Here is a 25,684-nt window from a genome sequence, read left to right as displayed (position 1 = left end):
CGATTGAAAGGTAGCCCCGGGCACTGCAGGACTGAAGTCTAGAGAGCCCAGGCATGGCTCCCTTACATCGACGCCGGGCTATTAGACATCATTAGTATAATAAAACCAGGACAGAACACAAGGCCAAAGTACTGAATCACCACTGGTACTTTGACTTCACCTAAACCATTCTAAAAATGAATAGAAAATAAATAAAAGAAAGCCTTTGCAGGACTATTTTATTAGTAGTGTGACAGTACTAGCACTTACCGAAAAAAAAAAAAAGAAGCTTAATTGTTCCCTACTTTGTAGGTACAGCGATCAAGTTACAAAGTGGTAACACCTTATATTGTGTCACCATTAAGAGCCAATGACGTATTGTCAAGAGCTTTTTTGTTTTTTGTAAATGCAGCTACACCTTTGAAAAACAAAAAGATAACTGCAAACTAGGCTTCTATCTTATGCAGCTAAATAAAGAGCACATCTGCCAAATTTACTTTGCCTCCTAGCACTTTAAATTGGAAGCATGCAAGCAGTTGTGGGTTTGGCTGAGCTTAGGGAGGTTGCCACAGAGTAATCGGTGGACAAAACAAACTAGTGAAAGTAGTGTCCATTCAGTGGTTGTAGTCCGAAGGGGACATGGGTTGGATCACAACAACTCCCCAAATCCACACTTCACAATAAAAAGAAAAGAAAAAACAGCGCTTGAATGCAATAGGTCTCGCATTTGCGAGAGAGTTTAAACTATTGGCATGGTTATGTACAATGCAAATAGCTCCACTCTTGTAAATGCGAGACCTATTCAAAGCAGTCCTGAGCTGCTTAGAAAGTGAAAGTGGCGATGGCGCGCTGCATGTGGCAGGAAAGCATGTCGTACCTCCAATAGGAGACACTATTTAAAGAAAATAGTGCATCATTCATTTTTCCTTTATTTCGATCAAATAGATCATAAAAGGTGACATCCAAATAATTTAACAGTACAATTGATTACAAATCTGTCGACAATTAAAAAAGCTTTACAATTTCCATCCTGGTAAAAGAATCAGAAATTTGCCTAACATAGATCACATATTGGATTTTTAAAATGACAGAGGTTGTGTGCACTGTTTGTTAGAAAACAGGAATACATAAAAGAAGTTTTAAAAACTATACAGAGTCTATATGAATGCATACAACGAGTACGAATGTGCCACATCGCAGTTAAAAATTTGGCTACCGCAAACACAATTGGGGGCAATACGTCAGTTTTTAGTATTCCGTTGGCAGGCAAGTAGTGCCTGAACCCCAGATTTTTAATTAGGGAGAACAAGCCAATACTTTCTGATAAGCCTTACAGAAGATGACATGCAAATTTGGTACGAGCATGCTGGACATAGCTCTGGGGTGGAGGAATGGGACCAGGTGCTGCCAAATGCTGTAAGGGGGAGTGTGCCGTACCTCCACTGTAGAAACAGTTTTCTTGTCAGAGCAGGGCTAATTTTGTCAAGGACGAGTTCCTGTTGATAGGAGTCTTTAGAATTAATAAATGAATGTGTTAGAGACCCCATGCGTGAATTCTGTAATGATGTTTTAAATTCATGGTAGTCCTTTGATAAAGATTTACGGGAAACCCTGGTACAAGCGTTGGCTGGGTCCAGCCACAATTCCGGCCTTCCCAGACTCGCATCTTTTTTATATATATTTCAGCCAGGGAATGTTTGTTAAATTTGATAGAGATAAAATCTCTTGCAACTCCATCCTGTAGCTCATTTTCTGGGGTGCTCCAGATTAGACGCCAGAAAGTTAGAGGTTTTAATCCCAGTTCTTACTCAATGGTTCTTAAGCCCAGATCTAATCTGAGCAGCAGGAGTGGGGTGCTTGGCGGCAAGGCCACCATCTGCCTAATGAATTTGTTCCCCGTGATTGCCAAATTTTGGGCAGGTATGTGCCCCCACAACTCTCTCCCCCCCCCCATGCATAACTGCCCCCCGGGCCTACATTTTATAGATTTGGAGCACTGGGCCGAGGGGTTTGTGGGTTGATCTCTTTACCATCCTTGATACCACCCGTTAACTGAGCTAATTTGATGTTAGCCTTTTTCCGATGTGTGTCCCAAGTCAAATTTTGATTGATGGTCACCCCTAGTTATTCAAATGTGTTAACCCTCTCTAGTCTCAGTGTACCTATGGTGGGATTGGGGCGTGTTGAAAGAGGAGGACTAAGAATCATATATTTACTTTTCAGCACATTGATCTCCAGTCCCCGGTCGACACAAAAAGCTTCAAACCCATCCAAAACCCGTTGGATTCCCATCGGGGATTTGGACAGCAGCAGGGTGTCGTCCGCAAACATGATAGCAGGCACCCTGCTGCCGCTGAGCATCAATGTCGGCTATCCTAGTCAGGTGGTCGACTACCCCGTTGACAAAGAGGCAGAACAGGGTGGGTGCAAGCACACAACCCTGCCTCACCCCCTTGTCAACGGGGAACCTTCCTGAGAGCATCCCATTTCTACCACACCTGACCCGTGCATAGTTATCTTGGTGCAGTCTTATCAAGATGTTCAGGATGTCCGAGGGGATGCCCATCTCCGCCAGCACGGTCCATAGTCTGGATCTTGGGACCAAATCGAAGGTATCACGCAGGTCTACGAAGACCGTATAAAGGCTGCCTCCTTCGATTATAGCAGTTTTCCAAAACAAAAGATTGAGTCGGGAAATCTGATCTGTTGTTGAGATCTTCCTTCGGAAACCAGCCTGGTAGGGGGTGAAAATGGAGAACTCCTCAATCCAGTTTGAGGTGATCAATTACCAGCCTACCAAAAAGTTTTTGGGACACATCAATGAGGCTGATGGGCCTGTAGTTGGCTGGAAGCAGAGGCAATCCCTTCTTGAATATAGGGACAATCTCTGCTCCCAGCCAAGTACAGGGCACCTCCATGCCCCTCAAGACGGCGTTAAAGATTGTCAAAAGTGAAAGTGGCGATGGCACGCTGCATGTGGCAGGAAAGCATGTCGTACCTCCAATAGGAGCCACTATTTAAAGAATAGTGCATACCAAAGACTCACCTTGTAACAGAAGTAAAAGGGCCAGTCCTCATGGGAGGTTACAAATGAAGAGAAGGAGGGACTAAAAGGCCTATTAATTAATTGAGAGCCAGCCCTTGTGAAGGGCTCTTACAAAAGTCAGTGACAAATCTGGGAGGAGTGGCTCTAAGCAGCGCATGCGCAGCCCCGGCTCCAACTAAAAAAAAATCCCTCCCCCCAGTATTTAAAATGGTTTTACCTCACAGATGAGCATCGGAGCTGAAACTCATCAATCATGGGTTGCTCTAAATCAATTTCACACATTGTTAGTCTGATGTATTGGTATAGTAAGTTGGAGCGGAAGACGTGACATTGTATTTTAAGCCATATTGTAAACATTTTTACTTATTTTTGTACACTTATTTTGAGATATTTTAACATGTACTTGAATATAGGTTTTGCAGCATAGTCTTAAAAGTGAAAAGCTCGAGATGGGCATCATGAAGGAGCCGGACATAACTTAAAGGTAGCAACATTAAAACCCTTATAATACCCCTCAACTGGAAGAGAAATTATGCCTTGGTCTTCATTAGAGGTTTTGTAGGAAAGGTATTGGGGAAAAAGATGCAGATGGGAGGGCAAGACAATTCACAAACACTAGTGTAACATATCCCACGTTTGATTCTCAGCCACTAACTAGACGTTCTAAAATGTGTGGGGAATGCCTTTATAAACTCTTAGGACTCAGCACTAATCTAGGACTGAACTGGTGCTCCACATTTTTGCATACGATTTCCTTGGCCCCTCCTCCCATAAAACCCACTTGTGTACCTTAAGTTAAACTCAACACTAAATTGCACACTCTAGTTTTAAACATGTGTGTGAAAAATGTGTTAAGTTGCCTCTCTCAAAACCAACATAGTACTACAAGTATGACTGGGGGAGACATCCCTTAAGGATAAGAACCCTCACTCACCCGAGGGTGACATGCTTCATCATATGGGTCCTCCTTACCAGTGTAGAAAACCTAGTCAACACTGGGAGCTACTACTCCGGTGTTTAAGGGAGGAGCTCAGAGATGTTTTTTTAGAAGTAAGGATGGTAATCCCATATGTGAGGGAATAGGTGTAGTGAGGTATGCAGCGCTGTGTGAAGGATAGGTGAGTGAATTTAAAACTAGCAAGTGGATACACTATAGTACTTTATTATTGTGTTCCACTTGACAGGGTTAAAAAGACAGCACAGTGGTATAGATATAGAACCACTGTCACTTAATGGTCAACATGTTTCAGCCTATAGATCCACATAGTATCATCGGCTTTCTTCAGGACCAGATGAAAAATTGTGAAACTGCTGCTGCGATAATGCGTGACAACAAAGTGAAAAATAGAGTGAATTATATATACTCCACCGGTATTCCTGTCTTATTTGTTGCTCAGGTCATACCCAGGTATCTAGAAGAAACAAGTAGCAAACAGAAGGAAACCGAGAGACACACATATACACATTGTTTAGTTTACATATGTATTTGTACAACAAACTGAGTTGGTTTTGTCGCTAAATTTAGTGTAAAATTACTTTACACTAGTATGGACTTACCCTCATTAGTAGGAAAATCCTGCCTCACCTCTACCTGGCTGGCTGCTCTGGGAGGAGGCCCCACGCTACAGGGAGAAAATGTAAGTGTCTAATAGAGTACACTACTAAAACTTCCAAGACTAAGTACCACAGAAGACATGGCCACAGAGTAATTCTTAGGTGCACTTGATACTGTCCCATAATATATACTGAATTGTAAGGAATTAAATTCAGAGTTTAAAGCGGAGGAAAATATGTAAAAATATATCAAAACTCTCCAAAGCAAAAGAAACCCTTATAGAGTGCACCATCCTATCAAGAGCCCTTAAAAAGGAGGTGCAGCAGAGTTAAAGGAGCAGATAAAGTCTCAGTCTTACCTGTCAGTCGGTACCTCGTTGCACGGTAGAGCTAGCCCCGGGAGGTACCGATCAGCGGGAAGACTCGTGCTATAAATAGCGCATTGCTGATAGAAGGCAGCTGTGTGCAAAGGGGTCCTGCCGTCTAAAGCAGTCTTCCGCTTTGCCTGAATTGGTACTGTGCATGCGTAAGGGACAAGTGATGAAGTCCCGCGCATGCGTTTAACACAAAACTGAATCTGATGCTTTTTTTACTGCGCATGTGACGTGGAACGCTACTTAAACCCCCCCCGCGCATGCCCAGATTGTCAACAGACGAGGGCGCCTTAACATGCAAGTTTTATTTTAAAAAACACCTTAAACCAGTCTGGGAATTTTATAGACAAGGCATGCACCGTAAATACCATAACAGAGAGACTCGGTGAGATCACCAGTCAGAGAAAGAACGTATTACGAGGGAACAGTGGCCCTCATACCTCATTTACAGATACTATAGAGTATTATGTTCCATGTGAGATAATCATATCGATCTATACCTCACTTTCATTTCTGAAACGATCATAATACACACTAGAGTATCTTGCACAATGCTCTATGGTATCTGTAAATATAAGAGGTATGAGGGCCACTGTTCCCTCGTAATACGTTCTCTCGGACTGGTGATCTCACCGAGTCTCTCCGTTCTAGTATTTACGGTGCATGCCTTGTCTAAAATTCCCAGACTGGTTTAAGGCGTTTTTTTTAATAAAACTTTTATGTTAAGGCGCCCTCGTCTGTTGACAATCTGGGCATGCGCGGGGGGGGGGGTTTAAGTAGCGTTCCACGTCACATGCGCAGTAAAAAAATCAGATTCCGTTTTGTACCAATTCAGGCAAAGCGGAAGACTGCTTTAGATGGCAGGACCCCTTTGCACACAGCTGCCTTCTATCAGCAATGCGCTATTTATAGCACAAGTCTTCCTGCCGATCGGTACCTCCCGGGGCTAGCTCTACCGAGCAACGAGGTACCGACGGACAGGTAAGACTGAGACTTTATCTGCTCCTTTAACTCTGCTACACCTCCTTTTTAAGGGCTCTTGATAGGATGGTGCACTCTATAAGGGTTTCTTTTGCTTTGGAGAGTTTTGATATATTTTTACATATTTTCCTCCGCTTTAAACTCTGAATTTAATTCCTTACAATTCAGTATATATTATGGGACAGTATCAAGTGCACCTAAGAATTACTCTGTGGCCATGTCTTCTGTGGTACTTAGTCTTGGAAGTTTTAGTAGTGTACTCTATTAGACACTTACATTTTCTCCCTGTAGCGCGGGGCCTCCTCGCAGAGCAGCCAGGTAGAGGTGAGGCAGGATTTTCCTACTAATGAGGGTAAGTCCATACTAGTGTAAAGTAATTTTACACTGACAATTTAGCGACAAAACCAACTCAGTTTGTTGTACAAATACATATGTAAACTAAACAATGTGTATGTGTGTGTCTCTCGGTTTCCTTCTGTTTGCTACTTGTTTCTTCTAGATACCTGGGTATGACCTGAGCAACAAATAAAAGACAGGAATACCGATGGAGTATATATAATTCACTCTATTTTTCACTTTGTTGTCACGCATTATCGCAGCAGCTTCACAATTTTTGATCTGGTCCTGAAGAAAGCCGATGATACTATGTGGATCTATAGGCTGAAACATGTTGAACATTAAGTGACAGTGGTTCTATATCTATACCACTGTGCCGTCTTTTTAACCCTGTCAAGTGGAACACAATAATAAAGTACTATAGTGTACCCACTTAGATAGTTTTAAATTCACTCACCTATCCTTCACACAGTGCTGCATACCTCACTACACCTATTCCCTCACATATGGGATTACCATCCTTACTTCTAAAAAAACATCTCTGAGCTCCTCCCTTAAACACCGGAGTAGTAGCTCCCAGTGTTGACTAGGTTTTCTACACTGGTAAGGAGGACCCATATGATGAAGCATGTCACCCTCGGGTGGGTGAGGGTCCTTATCCTTAAGGGATGTCTCCCCCAGTCATACTTTTAGTACTATGTTGGTTTTGAGAGAGGCAACTTAGCACATTTTTCACACACATGTTTAAGACTACAGTGTGCAATTTAGTGTTGAGCTTATATACGGGATCGCGCACTGAGTGGTCTATAAACATCCCTACATACCCCCAATCTACGGTAGTTTTTTCATACCTTAATTTAAAACCTACTGCGAATTAATGTATGATTAAACTTTGTAGGCATTAGTCACATGGATTTACAACTGCTTAATGATTTGTCAATAAAACATACATTTCATTTTCCAGGCCTACGTCACTTACTCTGGAAAATAATAAATAACAAAAGACTACTGTGAACATGGCCATGATGTAAGAGTCTTAACGCTCTGTCGTTCTGAAGTGCATCTCCAAAACTACTGTGTTGAAGCTGGAGACAATTCAGTCATTAACCCCCACAAGTTCCTTGGCCCATCTCAGTTATCTGGCAGCACAAGAGGGGATGTTCAGCTACCTCTGATGCTCCATCAGTGTCAGCGACACCTGCTTATATTATTAACAAGCATTGGCATAGCCAATAGGTCTTGCCTTTGGGAACTAAGTGTTTAGCTATGGAACAGTTGTTGCACCAAGGATATTGTGCTGCATAACTAAATGCTTATAAGGTCCCAAAGGAGAGACCTCTTGTTTGAATTACTTACCGATACAACTACGAGAATAAAAAGGTACTTTTAGCTCGATGGCGCTGGGTCTACACAAGGACTTGGCCAATATGGAGAAGGAATAATAATATTTCTGAAGAAAGTCAATTTGCAACAGAAGTGCTGGTTCACGACTTTATGCTGTTTTCTGAAATCCGCTGAGACGAATAAATGAATGATGTTTATAGAACACAAACACCAGAAAGCTTCATGGCCCGAAAATGTAAATGTATAGTCAGCAAGACTTAGTAGAAAATCTGTCATAAGTACTTTTTTTCATGGCTTTCAAGTCAATGCATGTGTGTAGACAAAGCATCTTAAGGAGGGGGCAGCTGCCAAAAAGGAACGGCCACCTTGCTGAGATTTTCTAAAGTGTGGCATACTAAAGAAACAGATCCCGGTTTAGGGGTCTCCTTTCGGAGTGTCTCAGGAGAAGTTTCTGAACAGCAGAGCAGCCAATTCTGAAACGACATTATGCAAAAAGCAAAGTTCCTTGTATTGAGCGAGACAACCGATGAAGAGGGCAATGAGTGAGTGACCCTCTTGAACTTTCTCAAGATGACAAGCCAGTCTGCCATTTGTGTACACTTTGCAGTTTGATAATTGCCAATGCCTGCTATTTGGGCGGCTGGGCCTTTCAGCTTTAACAAAGTCTCTCTGAATTCAATTGGAGTCTGCCGTGCAGGTATAAGGATTTTCTTTAAAATCAGCACCCGATAATAAAATGAAAATGCTGCATGAACCTCGGCTAACAGGTCAAGTTCTTAACCTATTCAGAAGCCTAGGCTTTTAATCTTGCTGGCTGGTGTTGGACCGCAGGTGGCCTGTCCAAGTTACAGAACAGAGTCTTGGCGGCACAAAGCTTGGGCATGGTGAAATTCATTCATAAAGAGATAGACATTCATGCGTTAGAGTTTCCCCTGCTGGTTTGTTGAAGCTCAATAACCTGGGAACCATCCACGTATAAAGTCATGTGAAACCCAATGGTTTTGATGAATGGAGAAAGATTTACGAGGATGAAGAGATCAACTATCAAATTCAGCAGAAAGATCACAGCAAAATGATTCAGATGGGTGTCTGTCCAGTCCCCTTATAAGTGCAGTCAATACAGCCAACAGAGCTATCACCATCCCCAGAACAAGTGTAAGACCAATCCGACTAAGTCAGAGGTAAGGATTCCTTGTTGGACGAGTTGTGAAAGTGAATAGTCGGTCCTCTAAACCACTGTACACTAACAGAAGTACAGCTCTGTTAGAGAGTCTGAAATGATGGCTAATGTGGTTGTAAAGGAGAGGAAATGTGGTTGGGTTCTCCAGTGCAATGTGCAAGGCCTTGTGGACAAGTTTTAGGGATTTTGAATTGGACCTGCTGCTTAGCAATCCAGTGAGCGGTATCTGTTAAGACAATGTGCAGCTGTTCTTAAGCCAAGTCACTCAACTCAGGGCATCCACTGTTTAGACCAAAGTGGTGCCCCCTTCAGTTTGCCCAGACTGATTTCAGCATAAATATTAACAAAAAGGAGTGATGGCTGCACCTCAGGTTCCCCGTTTATAAACTTTATTTATCCTCTAGTATAAAAAAAAAGTAGCCAATCCGTGTTTCACAAAAATGTTCACTCCTTCACGGCCTGACTGTTATATGAAAAGACCAAGTGTGTCATCAAGAGGGACGTCCTCCTATCCTGTAGGATCATTACATTCTCTTTAAATTCTGTGCACAGTCCATTATCCATTTGACTGATAACTGGCTCAGTGCAGACTACCTGATTGAAAGTTTGACATGACCCCGTCAGACCATGAGGAAGTCAACATTTTTACGAAAAATGTGTAGGCCAATACATTTTAATACAAGTCAAAGGATTAATAAACATTATTAACTAAATCTGAAAAGTGAGAGCCTAAAGCATTTTATTGCCATGTTCTCTTAAGTCTTAGTATAGTTAAGGATGACTAGGGAGCAACGTTTTGGACTCTGAAGCTTTTGCCTCATCTTGGCAGATAGGCTCCATAGCTGTTATCAATGCGTGAAGGGTCAAAGCAGTTTCATTATTAGCAAGTGTATGCGGGTAAACATCTACAAATTGTTGCAAAGAGGAGGTGCCTGGGGAGTAATGCCTCTGATCCCTCTTTGTAACTCGTACCTAAAGTGCAGGAAGAGGGTTAGAGGCACAGCCTGGTTTAACAAATGTTGCATTTTCACAGCCTCTTCTCCCAGAGACACAACTTGACCACCTCAAGCACACCCCCAGCTTTCTTTTCGATGAACGCCCACTTACTCCGTGCCTTTGATTCTCCCCAGTACACAGTGAATAAAAGTCATATCTGGGCCCTCAAGATAAAATGCACAACTTGGCAGTCAAAGTCTGCCTTGAGCTAGTGTACACTGCTTAAAGCGAGCACAGCCTACGGCTCCTGGGGTGTCCGTAGAACAGATGCGCGCCAACCATCCCGGGCTCCCTGACAAGCAAACTGCGCATTTTATCTGAATAAAAATGTTTTAAGTCAAGAAATAGAGACAAAAACGCGCTGTATTAGAAGCAGCCTTACAAGTCTGTTGGCGTCAACCAAGAGAAAATTGAACCCTGTGTGATTTTCCTTTGGGGGGGCCCAAGGAGAAGAACAATTGAAACAGCTAAGAAGCTTCGGTCAGTCGGCTGCCAGGACACGACAACCCATAGTTCTTCGCTGAAAATTTGGATATGCGTCTGTGCACAAATGCCAGGTAGGAGGTGCTGCTGGGGGAGAAAAACTGCTGAAAGACGCATCCGTGAAAGTTAAAGGCCGTGCTAATTTTTAAAAAACATATGGCCCCTGTGCCTGTTTCCCTTGTGCGAGTGAGCAGGTGCACCATCTGTATGCAAGATAATTGCAAACAGATGTCGCCAAAGATCGCTCCCACAAGGGAAACGCCAAAGGTGCACATGTTGCCATTGAAAGCAATGCAAAGCTTGCAAGTTTTTGGGCAAAAAAAAAAAAAAACAACCTAATTGATTCTAAGGCGAGACCTAAAAACCGTGTGCCAACAATATTAACCCTGCAGAAATCCAGCTGTTTTTCATTAATCTCTGGGAGGCATGTCTTTGGGCTCTGTATCTAGAGCCCACCGGCCCCCACTGTACGTTCCTTAAGTGACCTCTGACCCAATCTTCTAATTAAATAAATTTAAAAAATAAAAACAAACCGATTTAAAGTGTTCCAATTGTAGAACAGAAAAAGGTCAGGTCACACTGACATCTGGAAAAGGACTAGAGACGTTTACAACTCCACAGCTGAAAGGTTAATATACCACATGTGACTGAAAAGTGTGCTTGCTGCTGTCACTGCTTTGTACCTGTGTCTGGAGAAGAGAATGCTGTGTTCTCACTTGCAATTTAAATTGAAAGGCAGATGTCAAACATAAAGGCAGAAGTATAAAGACATTAGTATTATACAACCCTCTCCACACTTAATGGACACCACCACTCTGGCAGTCTTCTAGTTATAGTCTTGTGCACAGATAACGTTTTGTTAAGGGATGAAGCATTTTTCAGGTACAGGCTTTTGTCCATTTTCCTCAAAGCTTTAATTTTCTTCAGAGGCTCTTGATGCCGTGTTCCGTTTATAACTCATTTCCCCGACTCCACAACACCCCATAATCACTGCATTAAATGCAGTTCGTGAATTGCCATAGCAGAGAGTGTGAAGTCTCTTCCCACTCTAAGAAAAACAAAAGCAAGGGAACCTTTTAAAAATAAAAAGCATTTACAATGCAATGGTCTCGGCAATATTATTGGTAGAGCTATTGGTATTGCTCATTATATTTTTTTGTATCCCTAAATAAATGGCATTGCTATTTCTATTGGCATTAGTTTTTTTTTTGCATATGTGATTCCTATTGCATTAGCAGAGAGAGAGTGAGGTAGTGAGAGTGAGGTAGATAGAGAGTGAAGTAGTGAGATAGAGTGAGGTAGTGAGGTAGTGAGGTAGTGAGGGATGTCGCCCCTTCATGAGACCCCCCCCCCCTATGATGTTTTTACTGGACACCCCGTGGCCCAGCCAACGGCAGACTAAAACACTAACACACAAAACCACCAACTGCTAAACTTCTTGTCAGAATAATGCAAGCACCTGCATAAACACCAAGGGGGTGTGGCACCAGAAAGAAACGTGAGGGAAATTTAAAAACGAGGAACTCGAGCGGGCGGTGAAACATGAAACGGCAGAGAAGAAGAATGATGCTGCGAGTGTTTAACGGGTTCTTAACGGGCCATGTTAGTTAGACCCGAGATGCTGGGCGCAAAGGGTCAAGCTCGCAGGACTGAGGCCACGGTTTCACTTATGCCGTAGGTTTGCTAAGGGCTGTATGGGCGCTCGCTCCGCGCTCTTCTGCTCTGTAGCAGTGGGGTAAAAAAAAGTAAGAAAATTGACTTAATGTTTCCAGCGCCTCCGCAAAACCTTAATACATAATCCGTGATTTTTGCCACACCCACACTGAACAGGTGTGCTGCAACATTACACAAAGAAAACACACCACACAGAAAAAAAAAAAATATATAGAATGCTCCGATGTAAAACTAGCCACCACTTATATTGCCCCCTCTCACAGGTGCCGCCCTTTCCTTTGAATCGGGTGACACAGGAGCGCACGAGGAAGGACAGCGCATCTCATCACAATAGTTCACTCAGGTCTCCCCCTTGGTTCGTTTCCCCTTTTTAAAGCTTTTGAGGATGGCCACACCAAAGACCAACATCTCCGCACGTTCCAATGTGAGCACCACACAGTGCAAGTCCCACACGTTCAGATTTGCGCACACTTCCACGCTCTCCCATACCTCGGCAACTGCACTTCTCTATTGTGTATTTGTACAGATCGCACCCACATATCAAGGAGCAGAACAACATGTTTATTGTAACCCAACTCACTACTTCAAGTTTGCTCCACTTTGGCAGGATGAAAGGCTGAAAACAGCCCCGGGATTCGAACCTCTGACCATGATGTCAAACGCAGATAAATGCAGGGGATGCAGCAGCCACCCGCACCTACAGTCACCTCCAGTGACCGGACCTACACCAGAAAGGGTTGACTATCCATCGAGTGATAAAAAATCCCAATCATCTATGCACAATACACAGTGAAGAGTTATGGGGTTGCCCCATCCCCAGATCACATCTTCTGGCTCTTGACAGACAGGTACAACAGGAGCAAAAACTAAACTTGGCGGACTCCAGGGCCACAACAGAGATGCACCATGAAGAAGAACACACACAACTCTAAACTCGCATAAGAATAACTTACATATACATGCGGGAAGAAACGACCCACCCACGTGCTACAAAAACAGCAACACTGGAAGTTTGCACAGTAAAATGCCCTCTTTGCAGACTGCGTGACCGCATTAACCTTTACTCACCTCACCGCAAAGAAACAAGCAGCAGACAGCCAAATTAAACCCATTGTTGGTTTATAACATCGGGAGGTCCCGCCTGACTTGGGTATATTGGCATATATGCTCAGGTTACAAAGATAATGGCGTCTAGGACTTCAGACACAGGGGGACTCTAGCTAGTATTTCTTGTCCTACTCTTTCTGGATTCTGCTGGTCCTATTTTCTCATATTTTTTTCCTTCTACTGTTCAGTGTTCTGGATTAACACGCGCGGGCTCTGGTCTTCTGGATTCAGCCAAAGCTGGTTCCGTATTGTGGTATATTTCTGCTTCTAAATGTCAGTGTTTTGGGCTTACGCCTGCTGGTTCTTGGGACGGGATCCTTCCTTTTCTCGATTCGGGGGGAGGAATGGTGGCTCTAGGTTCTGTGTAACCCTTTCCCTCCTAGATGTCATTGTCTCGGGGGCAGCAGCCTCTCCCTCTGTTCCAGTGCCGGGGACTGACTGGGCCCCGTGCAGCTGTACTCTGGACGGGTGTATAAAATTAGCTGGATGTGCGACAGCCCGTTCTTAATCCCATTTTCTCGCCCGCTTGGCGTTTCATCTTCCTTGTGGGAAAACCCTCGGATGGAGAGGGAGGGGGCTGGGATGCGCAGAGCATTTATCGTCAGTGCTCGGCTCCTCTGGGCGCTTGTGTCCTGGAATATGCACACTCCCAGCTCCTTGAAGCCAAGCGCCCCCTGGTTGTCAAATGCTATAGAAGATCGTGGTTTCTGTATAGCACCTACTGCTACGGCCTTTGTTTCGAGGGTGTGTAAATAATTCTTCCTATCGCCCTCGTTGTGTGCTGCTTTATTTAGAGGAATGGCTGAGTCGTCCCCAACAGGACTCTCGCATCTGTCGTGCAGGTGTATTAACCCACTCGGCTTTCTGATAAGAGCTGAGCCCGCTCACCTACTTTACCCACTCGGCACTCTTGCATGCCGCATTAACCCACTAGCCTCTTGCCCCTGTTTATTGCCCCTGCTTAGCAACCGGGCCAGTGGGTACATTAACTAGCTCCTTATTGACGCGCTAACCCACGGTGCTGTCTAACCGGATCTCAGCCCAGGATGCAGGGCCACCTGCTCAAACACCCCCACCCTGAGGGTGTACCCGGGGAGGGGGCTGCACCCCCAGGCGCATTCCACCGCTGTTTGCACGGAACACAACGCATTCTCCGCACTTGACTCTGAACACCTGGGAGCTGAGAAAGCCGTCTGTGTGTTTATTTCACCGCCTTTTCTCCGTTACATGACTTCCACGAATGACGCAGTGTTAACCCCCGCATGAGCCTCGCTATACTGCCTGCTGCTGCAACACCGGGGATGAGTGTGACCGGAATCCTAGCGCCTCTTTTAACGCAGTCAGCAGTCACAAGGAGGACAGTGCCCAACACTGCACTTCAGGCGTTTTTAGGCACTGTCATTTCACTCACTGAGCCTGGGGGAGGGGATGCAGAACACTAGATGTCGGCAGATAGCTCACTGTGCCATCTTCATACCCCGGTCCTGATTTCGTATTGTATGTACCTCATTGAAACGCCGGGTTTGATCTTTAGGCGGTGTTTTTTCTGGTCAGGGGGCAGTGCACGGGGTGCGGGGCCAGCGCTGGCCTTCTTGGCTGGCAGAGGTCCTCTAAAGCCATATTGTATTTACGGTCTGTCTGTTATTGCCCGACAAGCCTCCTGTTCAGATCGTGAAGGAGTCTGAAAACATTCGTTTCACTTCTCCTTTCAATAATAAGCGAGTGGAGAGCTGCAGGTTGGACAGCAATGGGTAGATCTGAGAGAGACTGCTGGGGACGGGAGGGTAGAGTGAGGAGGGAGACTGGATGGAGGTGAGCTGGGAGTGAGAGTGCAGGGAGGTGGGAGGTTACAGGGCAGAGGAGCGTGCAGGACGAGAAGCGCCGAGAGGGAGCCTGCCGGAGCAGGGAGCTACGGACTGGGAGGACGGGTGAGAGCGAAAGGGAGTAGGGAGGTGGGAGTCTGCAGGGGCTGAGAGGGAGGCTGCAAGGTGACTGAAGAGGCGACCTCACAGGGGAACGGGTTGGCAGCAAAATGGCGGCCTCAAGCTTCCGATTGTTTTGGATTCGGGGGCGTGGTTTTGCTGTTTTGAGTGACAGACGACGTCACTGTCTAAAGAACAGCAAAACTTACGCCCCCAAATCCGAAAAAGACGGAGCTTCTTTGGAGGGACAGCTCTCTCCTCTAATGGCTGGCCTCCTTTTAGGAAGCCAGCCAATGGGAGAGAGCCAAAGGCAGAGGCGGGACTAATAGTCCCACTAAGCAACATAAAATCTCAGACTTCCGGTTCTGCCTTCGGCAGACCAGATATTACCTCGACCTAAAAACTACAACCCATAAAAAAACAAGCAATCCAAGAGGTCTCCTGGGGAGTCAGAAGGTAAAAATGAAGCATTCCATTCAGGACAGATCAGATTAGTTACTTGCGGCAGGCGAGGCAGGGACACTGGTCTCTAGCTCCAGAATAAGGAGAGGGCATTGTAAACTATCAGCACAGCCCTCTCTCTCCATCCACAAGGCTCCACCAGTCTCTGCTGTGAGGCTGGAGCCTGCTGACTAATTGGGTGGCAGAGCAGAGAAAATACACCTGAATGAGAGCAAAAGCAGCACTGGGCTGATTGTGGACGTACTCTAACAACTGAGTGGGAGCCAGCAGAAAAAAGACAGCAGTAATAACTAGCATTAATTGGAGGTGGGAGGAAGAATGCTATTGGATTGTAGGCAGCTAGGACACTGAAGCTAAACAGTAAGCATGAAACCAAGAAGAAAAAAAAAGTCCCCCAGAGCACAGAAAGAACCATAGTGGAATGACCGTGCTAAGCAATGGCAAAAAAGGGAATGTCTATGCCCACAGCGCTGTCTAGCTCAACCTAGTGGAGGGAGAAGAGGAGAAACGAAGGGGTGATTGTGAAGATGGGTGAGAGGACTAGTAGGACACTAGAACGCCAGCTTAAACCATTACAGCTAGTCCGGTGCACAGCTGGGGCTAGTAGCATTAGACAATTTAAATTAAGTCACATTTAAAGCTGAAGGATTAGTGAGGAGATCCTGCATTTTCTGTTTGAAATCTAGGGAGAGCCAAGTACTCAAGTCTGTGGTGGGTGCTAGGATTGCCCCATCAAGAAGCAGGAGTGATGAAGGGGAAAGGAACAAAAAAAATTAAAAACAAAAAAAACAAACACTGAACAGAAGAGGAAGACTGATACAGAATAGAGCAGCAAAAAGCTAAAGTTAAAACCTAGCCTAAACCACCATGGCTTCAAGTTTCTTCCTCAAAGATCACAATTAGTTCTGGTCACCGGAGGAGAAGGCGTTCCAAAGCTTTGATGCCCCAAAATCAAAATCTTTATGACAGTTGCCAGCACGGCATCCGATCTGAGTCTACTAAGTTGGTGGGCTTTAATTAATGGAAAAAAGATAACTAATGCCTCTGCCATTAACGATCCTATGGCATAAGCACATGGGATTTATAAATGTTCTTAAAGGCAGCCAATGGAGATCTTCCAGGGCAGGAGACATTTGCCACATTTTGCACCATGTAGTTAATTTTTAACTTGCCTCAGTGGCTCCAATGTATAGTATGTTACAGTAGTTCTATTTGGACATAAAAGCCTTAACAGCAGTTTCCCTGGCAGATATAGGAAGGAGGTCCATGATTTTGGCCAATCATTAAGAGTGCCGAAACACTTCACAGGATATCTGGCTGTCAAAGTAAGGTTGGAGGCAAACAGAAATCCCCAAGTTTTTCACTTTGGGCCTGGAGTAGGGCCTAGCTCCTTTGGCCACCAAGCAGATGACCAGACGGAGAGTTATTTCCCAAACAAGGAGTGCCTCCGTTTAATTTGTGTTTAGCTTGAGGCAACTCATTAATCCATTCAGCAAGAGCTAAATTGGGGGGGATGCAGCCCCTCCTGAGGTGGGAGACAATAAGTGGTGTGTCATTGGCATAGGACACCAAGGTGACAGTATTGCTAGATGCTAGCCAGGAGGCACATGTAAAGGCTGAACAATGTAGGGCGCACTATCAAGCCCTGGGCCACTCTTGATAGGGGGGAGCACTTCGGAGGTGAAGGGAGTTTGCACCACTTGAATGGTACGTCATGGATGAAGGCCAACCATGTTAGGGCCAGGCCCCCAATACTGTAGTGTTAGGCATTCTAGCATGAGGCCATGGGATACAGTATCAAATGCTGCCCTAAGGTCCAGCATAATCAGGGCAGCTGTTAGGCCTCAGTCAGCACAGAAGCGGGAGACTTGAAGGCCAGCAGTAAGGCAGAGTCCTGATTGCGATTCCTGAAGTATGCCATTTGATTCCATGAAACTTAGTTGAGCATTGTTACTCAGCTGTTTTTGGAAAAAACAAAATGGGCTTGAAGTTTTCTGAAAGGGACAGATCTCATATCGGTTTTTTGGAGAGGTTTTACAATGGCATGCTTCCATTTAGTAGGAACAACGCCAGTTGCAAAGTAGATGTTGAGCCAATTGCTCAACCTTGGACCAGAATTCTTGGAGGAGCTGGATTGGAAGGGGATCCAGATTCTCTTCATGAGCAGCATGATAAATTCATATAGAGAGGGACGGGTGAAAGTGGCGAGCCCAATGTTATGGGTTGGAGCATCAAACAAGGCCTTTTGGCACTGGAAATATTGTTTCAGAGAAAGTCGTACTTTTTTTGCAACTTCGAAGAAGAGGGAAATCCGGTGGAAGCTCTAGGGATGAACTATGGTGGTGGATTTAGGTTTCAGAGATTACAGGGATTTACGAATTTGGAAGAGTTCTTTGGAGGAAGTAGACAAGGACTCCTTGTGTGCATAAAATGTCCTTCATGTGGTATGGATAAGCGAGTGAGAATCCTTCAGGGCCAGAGTAGATTGCTTTACTATTGGCACGGAAATCTTTACGCCATATAGGTTTTATATATTTACAGGATTCTTTTCCCTTAACAGGAGCTACTCATTAAACCTGCCAATTGTTTGGAGCAGGTACTGCGATGTTACCTCATTGGTGCAATCCTATCAAGGGTCCCTGTGACACAGTCTTCAAGATGTTGCTTGACAGACTCGTGCTCATCAACAATGTATTCATATCATTTTTAATATCATGGTCCATAAAAACATTTCATTTCAAGACTGAAAGAAAAAAAAAAAAAAAAAAAAAAAGTCCTCACTTTGTACGATTATTCAGCCCTTGCATACTTTGAGGGTGTTCCAAAGTTATTCACAACCATTACATAAATCAATCTAATGGGCAGTGCTTCTTGCTACTGTCAGATTTCATACTCATTGGAACCTCTGGAAGCAGACTAACCACACATCACCCTTGTTTTGTGAGGAAAATTAATACTACTATCCTGAGGCACCATCAACAGCATCAAAATGTCTACGAAGTTAGACTATTGGAATGTGGAGCGCTCCATTAAACACAATTAGTGCTCCAGGCTTCTACTGGCTGGGATAAGCCCAGGGCATCATTCAAAAAAAATTCCCAGCTGTTCCTGTGAACAAAGACCTCGTGGAGCCAAAGAGGATTTCAACTTCTTGGGCTCCATGAGGCCTTTGATTCACTAATTAGAACATTATGTTCCACTAGCCCTCTATAGTGGGCTGTACCAGCCATTAGAGGCCTGCTCCCTTGTTACAGGTCCTCCCTTTGGCTCAGGCCTTTAATGGCTGGTGTAGCCTGCTATGGTGGCTCCCAATACGTCCCACTGAGTTTCTAATAAAAACATACAACCCATGTGTTCTCAGAAGCCCAGATTGCAGACATTGTTTGAAGCTCCTAACCAGTATGCAAATGGTTTTTCTCTAGTGCAAACCTTGCCCAAAGGCAGTGGACGTCTTACATGGTTAAAGACCAGCATAAAGTCAATGAGTAAGAGAAAGCTGTGTTGTGGATGATTAATGCATTGTGACAGTGGTCTTTAAGGAGTTGGGGGAGAAGAGAAAGAAATGTACCTTTCCTAAATTGGAGTAGCAACAGTGCAGTCCAGATGCATACAAGGATGTTGTTACAGATCCTGAGTACATAGAAGAAAAGGCCTTCGGTCTTGTTTTTTCTATGTTTATTCTGATGTACTGGCCGCAGGCGTGCAAAGAATCAGATCTTGAGCGTGTCTGCCAGAAATGTGAGTGCTGATCACGATCGCTTTGTAAACACATGCCACCAAGGAGAGCTAATAAAGTTTCATCGAAGTGTGGGGGCGGGGTGGATGATAGTTGTGATAATCATTCTTCAGGCCTTTGATGCCACTAAAGGGTGCCAACATGGAGGCCCTAGAGTATGGTGTTATCACAATCCAGATGCAAGAGTGCATCTCCATAAATTAGATACATTTGATATGCATGTTAAACAATGCTTTGCAGCAGGCACATTAACCCTTTTACTTTGGAAGTAAAAATCATGACTGGACAAACCGATTTCTCCCTTAGTGCATCAGCTGCCAGAGCCATTTTACGATTATCTTCCTGTGAATAAATTGGTCTATACCTCTTTGGCATATTTAATTTAGCTGCAACTTCCTTGTACAATGGCATCTTGTATACCCAGGGCCTTCAGCACCGCTTGTACCACTCAGAAGAAGCCTTTCAAGCCTGTTTCTGGTCTCTGCAGATGGGGGTTTAAAGGAGTACACAGAAGGAATAGTGGTCAGCCGAAGGAGACCCGTGTGCAGGCCAGCGGTCTGCTAAGGCTGCCATCAACCAGCAGGAAGACAGCCCAGCACAGTGCACATGGTTCTGGGCCCGCTTTGGAAGTGCAGCAGGGACAGCGCACTTTGGCGGGCAGCTGCTGGGGAGTATGTGGCCTGGATCGTGGTGGTGTATGTGCCATCCTCATTCAGAGACATACCTTGGGGCATTTGAGTTGGCCCTATGGGGGTAAACTCAACGAGGCCTCAGTCATCAGAAACTTGCTGCACTTAATGATTACTGCAACACCTCGAATGGGTGCGCAGGTGCTCCGGTGCACTTCACCACCTTTATAACAAGCATTTGCAATGCAATAGGTCTTGCATTCGCGAGAGGCATTGAGAATGGCAGCGCCTTTTATATAGGTTTTGATAATTAACACAAATAAAAGGCATAGTCATTTACAGTGCCAATAGCTCCAAATGGGTGACCCATTTCACTTCAAAGATGTGGCCGCCATTGACCTGGGCTGCTTGAACAGTGAAAGCAAACCTGGTGCGCTGCATGTTGCATGAAAAGCATGTCGAGGAAACCCATTAAAGAAAATAGTGCTTACAGACTAAATAAGCCATATTGTATAACAGAAATAAAAGGGCCAGTCCTATGGTCAAGTGCGAGCCTCTTATTCGGGCTTTTAAATACATTATTCTCAAGCCCAGGGTGTAGGTCATAGTCTTTAATCTGCATTCCTTGCTAGTTGTATATCACACTTAATTCAGGCAGATGACTAATCACAATATCCAATGCTCTGGGCTTACACTAAATCACTAAAGGAATCTGGGAATTGACGTCTGAGTTTACTTCAAAGAAGTGAAGACGGATTCTATACAACAGTAGTTCATAGAAGCAGAAGCGCAACTTTGTTCTATAATGACATCCACTTAAGGCAAACACTTCTCTACCAAGTGGAAGAAGCAGAGGTAAGCAGGCAAGGACGGCAGTCAGCCAGAATTACAGGGCACGCCCTCGAAACACAAGACCCGGGCCTCGTCCCTTATTTATTTTATGCATTTGTATAAAGTGCGGACTTTACCCGAAGGTGTCAGAGCGCTGTACAATAGAACCAGTTACGTTACATGAGAGAAAAGTTAAAAAGTAGAACGTACACAAATAGCAGGACACAGAATCAAACACAGCAGGCAAAAGGAACACAATATCAAACACAGCAAGCAAGGAATGTACAAAAAATAAATATAACACAATTACAATGACTAACGAACTTCCTGGCGCGGTCTGAGAATGAAGGAATTAGTTCTGAAAGTGTCTTTGGAATAGAAGAGATTTGAGGTCCGTTTTGAAGATCTGGATGGAGGCACGGAGCGAAGGAGGAAGCGAGTTCCAGATTCTCACTGCATTACCCGAGAAAGATTGAGCCTTCAATTTCTCTTTTGAAGGCGGGAGGCTCAAGCAGGAACTTTTCCGCATTCCGAGAAGGTCTCAAGCCTCCAGACAATTTCAGTTTATTCGCCAGATCACTCTTGAGAAACCCTAGCTGAAGAACTGATGTAGATGTTAATCTTCAAGCAACATGGGCAGGGCTATATAAGTGGGCCACGACCCTCCGGGTCTCAGAACTGGTAAAAAAAAAAAAAAGTCAAAAAATTGCCCCAATTGGGCCTTCTATTCAGGTACTCCGTTGTAACTGGTCGAATGCTGAAGAGTGTAAAACGGTAAGGTAATGCCAGTGATTTAGTTCTATTTACATTTCCCATTTTTTAGCACTCGCTATTTCACGGATGTGGCGTTTTTGCATTTAGCAGATAACTCTTGTATTGTGCATACTTTCAACAGAGTCACCTCGAGAGGCTGAAAGCAGCACAAGTCTCAGTCACTGCCAGTGGGTCAAAAGGTGTTCAGAATGCATGGTCATCCGGTCCTTGGCCTCTCTGCAGACAGAGCAATAGTCAGGCATTCGAGTGGACATCGTGATTCTGTAAGAAAGCATGTGAAGGAAGTACACCGGTGTAGTAAAAGTGAAGTGCTTACAGGGGCAGGGGTTACGTTTAAGGGCGGTGACGTGGAAGAGCTGCAAGGAAGTGTATTCAGAAGGTAGTGAAGAGTACTGAAGAGGAAGATGGACGAGATGTGGAGAGAAAAATGGGGCGGGAGGGGCATGCTCTACAGAAAGAACAGGAACCGTAGTGGTTGTGATAAACATAACTGACGCCTGTGGAAGGGGTAGTGCAAGTCAGTCTCATAAATGCAGAATTTAAACATTATTTACAACACAATCATTGTTACTCGTGTTTCTTAATAAGCCAACAACTGATGGAGCCAATAGTTCTGGTGCGCGTTCATTCTGGGAGGAACGAAGAAGGTCTCTGAGAATCACAGAAATCTATACTGTACATGTTTAAGCCATGCCCTTAATTACATAGGTTACACCCCACGTTAAGCCCAGAACAAGGGGGAATCTATATATGGGGGTGCTATTAAACTACTGAATGAGTTGAACTTGTACTCAACCACCCGCGACCTTCCCCCGCTGCATATGAAGTATCTTGGATAGTGGCACTTCTACAAAACAGTGTGGGCCAGATCTACCACATGGGTCTACAGCACAGCTTCTCTTCACCTGCACTCTTGGTTTCTCCCAAAGCCCTTTGGAACAACAAGACTACTACTCCCAAAATGCACCGATGTGATACATGAAATCCAGGACTGGAAACAAGGTGCCCTTGTGACAGAAGCTTCCAGAAACGGTAGAGTTGAATGGGAAACTGATTACATTCCCATGAATCTGAAGGCCTCCCCCAATGACTGGAGTGATCTGAGAAACAACAAGTACACTGCCCCAAACAGTACACAAAGAGGCAGGAGAACCACCGACTTCGAGGGACAAAGAACACCCAAAACAATCTAAGGATACCCACAGGCCAAACGAAACACATTTTAGTTAAGTGGCTCCTCCAGGTAACCATGGTTTTATAGCCAACACTTCTATGCCTGCCTTAACATTCCCCCCGCCCCCCATTAGAAATATAGGTACACGCTTTTATCGTTTTAAATGACCGTTTGAAGTGGTCACTGCAACAGATGCACAGTCATAGTAGGAGGATATATATACATATGGAATACAAATCTGCTTTACTACACCTGTCAGACGCCTTATTGCCTTCTTCACTAAAATCTGTTTAACTATTATCAGCCCACAACGCCTCGCGCTGATAGCAGCTCGCCTCGTACCTTCCATGAGTCGACGACGTCGTAGGGGAGAACTGCGCGTATCGGCTCCTACTTACCCACGATAAGTGCCTTGTCGGGCTGGCTGCTACACAGCAGGGCTAAGAGAAGGGGCCCCCACATGAAACAGGCCTGTAGCGCCATCTTACAGAGGAAGCGTCCGCAGAAAGGGAAACCGGTACTTGAACATGACTCAGGGGGGTGGGCGGTTTTATACTGCTGGGGGCGGCACCTGCGGAGGTCGTACAGGTGCTGGCCAAATAGCACACGCCCTGGGGCGGTTCGCCTGGCTGGGGTGGTTACCAGGTGGCTGTATTTCAACCGAGCCTCCTTTAAACTCGGAGCATTTTGTTTTTACCAGTCATTGTTTTAAGGCGTTCTCGGTTCAGCTTCGTCAACAAAGACTACAGCTCCCAAAATGCACTGTTTTGTTAAACGGAAACACTGCAGCTAAAGCCATCGGCCCCTGGTGAACTTGCGTCATCTGGTGACCCCAGCACCTGACAGTAAGGACAGGGCAGTCCCATGGCCTTATAGCTGGTAGTTAAAAGTCTATAGACTCGGAGAACACATGTGATCACAAAAACAGGCCACTTCACAGATATTGAAACTGAAAGCGTACCCAGGATTATTCACGACCTTTATTTAGATCTTCTGGTTGTGTCTCATCAAGTGAAAGACTGTGTGCATCTCAGTGCCATGACATTATAAATGGCACAAGGGGTTCCCACCTGCAGTGTCTTCATTACTAAAAAAAAGTTAATAGTTTCATAGTGCTTTCAAAGTTTCCCGGCGTGTGGAAGTCATTCAGTCCAGGTTGCTTTTTTAGGCATTCTGGGAATCACTAGTCCTATTTACTAAATTATAAATTTGAGACTATTAGTCCCAGAATGCTAATAATTATCATCGACTGACTGAACCACACATTCATGGACCTGGGAAGCTTGAGATCTTTGTTTTCTCCCCAGGGTCCTGATCATAAATAGTACATTGTGTCCAATTCCGGTGTCTTCTCCGCATTTAGTTTATTGTCTTCCTCCCCCAATGTCTCATTACAAAGTATTATGTACCTCCTTCCAGCGTCCTCATTGAGAAAGTGTAGCGTGCCCACCCACAGTGACCTAATTTCAAAGAGTGATATGTCGACCCCAGTAAAGGATCATTTGCCCACCTACTTCAGTGTCCTTATTGCTAAGGTTAAAATGTCCATCTCCATGGTCCTCACTGCAAAGGGTAACATCTCCAAGCCCAGTGACCTCACTGCAGAGGGTAACATGTCCATCTCCATGGTCCTCACTGCAAAGGGTAACATCTCCAGGCCCTGTGACCTCACAGCAGAGGGTAACATGTCCATCTCCATGGTCCTCACTGCAAAGGGTAACATCTCCAGGCCCTGTGACCTCACAGCAGAGGGTAACATGTCCATCTCCATGGTCCACACTGCAAAGGGTAACATCTCCAAGCCCAGTGACCTCACAGCTGAGGTTAACATGTCCATCTCCATGATCCTCACTGCAAAAGGTAACATCATCTCCAGGCCCAGTGACCTCACTGCAGAGGGTAACATGTCCATCTCCATGGTCCTCACTGCAAAGGGTAACATCTCCAGGCCCCGTGACCTCACTGCAGAGGGCAACATGTCCATCTCCATGGTCCTCACTGCAAAGGGTAACATCTCCAAGCCCAGTGACCTCACTGCAGAGGGTAACATGTCCATCTCCATGGTACTCACTGCAAAAGGGTAACATCTCCAGGCCCTGTGACCTCACAGCAGAGGGTACCATGTCCATCTCCATGGTCCTCACTGCAAAGGGTAACATCTCCAGGCCCTGTGACCTCACTGCAGAGGGTAACATGTCCATCTCCATGGTCCTCACTGCAAAGGGTAACATCTCCAGGCCCTGTGACCTCACTGCAGAGGGTAACATGTCCATCTCCATGGTCCTCACTGCAAAGGGTAACATCTCCAGGCCCAGTGACCTCACAGCAGAGGGTAACATGTCCATCTCCATGGTCCTCACTGCAAAGGGTAACATCTCCAGGCCCTGTGACCTCACTGCAGAGGGTAACATGTCCATCTCCATGGTCCTCACTGCAAAGGGTAACATCTCCAGGCCCAGTGACCTCCCAGCAGAGGGTAACATGTCCATCTCCATGGTCCTCACTGCAAAGGGTAACATCTCCAGGCCCAGTGACCTCACTGCAGAGGGTAACACGTCCATCTCCATGGTCCTCACCAGCAGAGGGTAACATGTCCATCTCCATGGTCCTCACTGCAAAAGGGTAACATCTCCAGGCCCTGTGACCCCCCAGCAGAGGGTAACATGTCCATCTCCATGGTCTTCACTGCAAAGGGTAACATCTCCAGGCCCAGTGACCTCCCAGCAGAGGGTAACATGTCCATCTCCATGGTCCTCACTGCAAAGGGTAACATCTCCAGGCCCAGTGACCTCCCAGCAGAGGGTAACATGTCCATCTCCATGGTCCTCACTGCAAAAGGGTAACATCTCCAGGCCCTGTGACCTCACTGCAAAGGGTAACATGTCCGTCTCCATGGTCCTCACTGAAAAGGGTAACATCCCCAGGCCCAGTGACATCACAGCAGAGGGTAACATGTCCATCTCCATGGTCCTCACTGCAAAAGGGTAACATCTCCAGGCCCTGTGACCTCACTGCAGAGGGTAACATGTCCATCTCCATGGTCCTCACTGCAAAGGGTAACATCATCTCCAGGCCCAGTGACCTCACTGCAGAGGGTAACAT

General features: G+C 45.3%; 1 protein-coding gene across 1 annotated transcript in view; it reads right to left on the bottom strand.

Annotated features, from left to right (window-relative positions):
* The window catches only part of LOC144767549 (uncharacterized), a 37,484-nt gene extending 14,351 nt beyond the window's left edge, over positions 1-23,133 (bottom strand). The window contains exon 1 of the mRNA XM_078650966.1: positions 22,981-23,133. Within this exon, the coding sequence (XP_078507092.1) occupies positions 22,981-23,065 (85 nt within the window). The 5' untranslated portion in view covers positions 23,066-23,133. The remainder of the gene's footprint in view (positions 1-22,980) is intronic.
* Positions 23,134-25,684: the final 2,551 nt, after the last annotated feature.

Source organism: Lissotriton helveticus, chromosome 7 (assembly GCF_964261635.1).
Source record: "Lissotriton helveticus chromosome 7, aLisHel1.1, whole genome shotgun sequence".
NCBI classification, from domain to species: Eukaryota; Metazoa; Chordata; class Amphibia; order Caudata; family Salamandridae; genus Lissotriton; species Lissotriton helveticus.
This window is presented reverse-complemented; position numbering and strand designations above follow the sequence as displayed.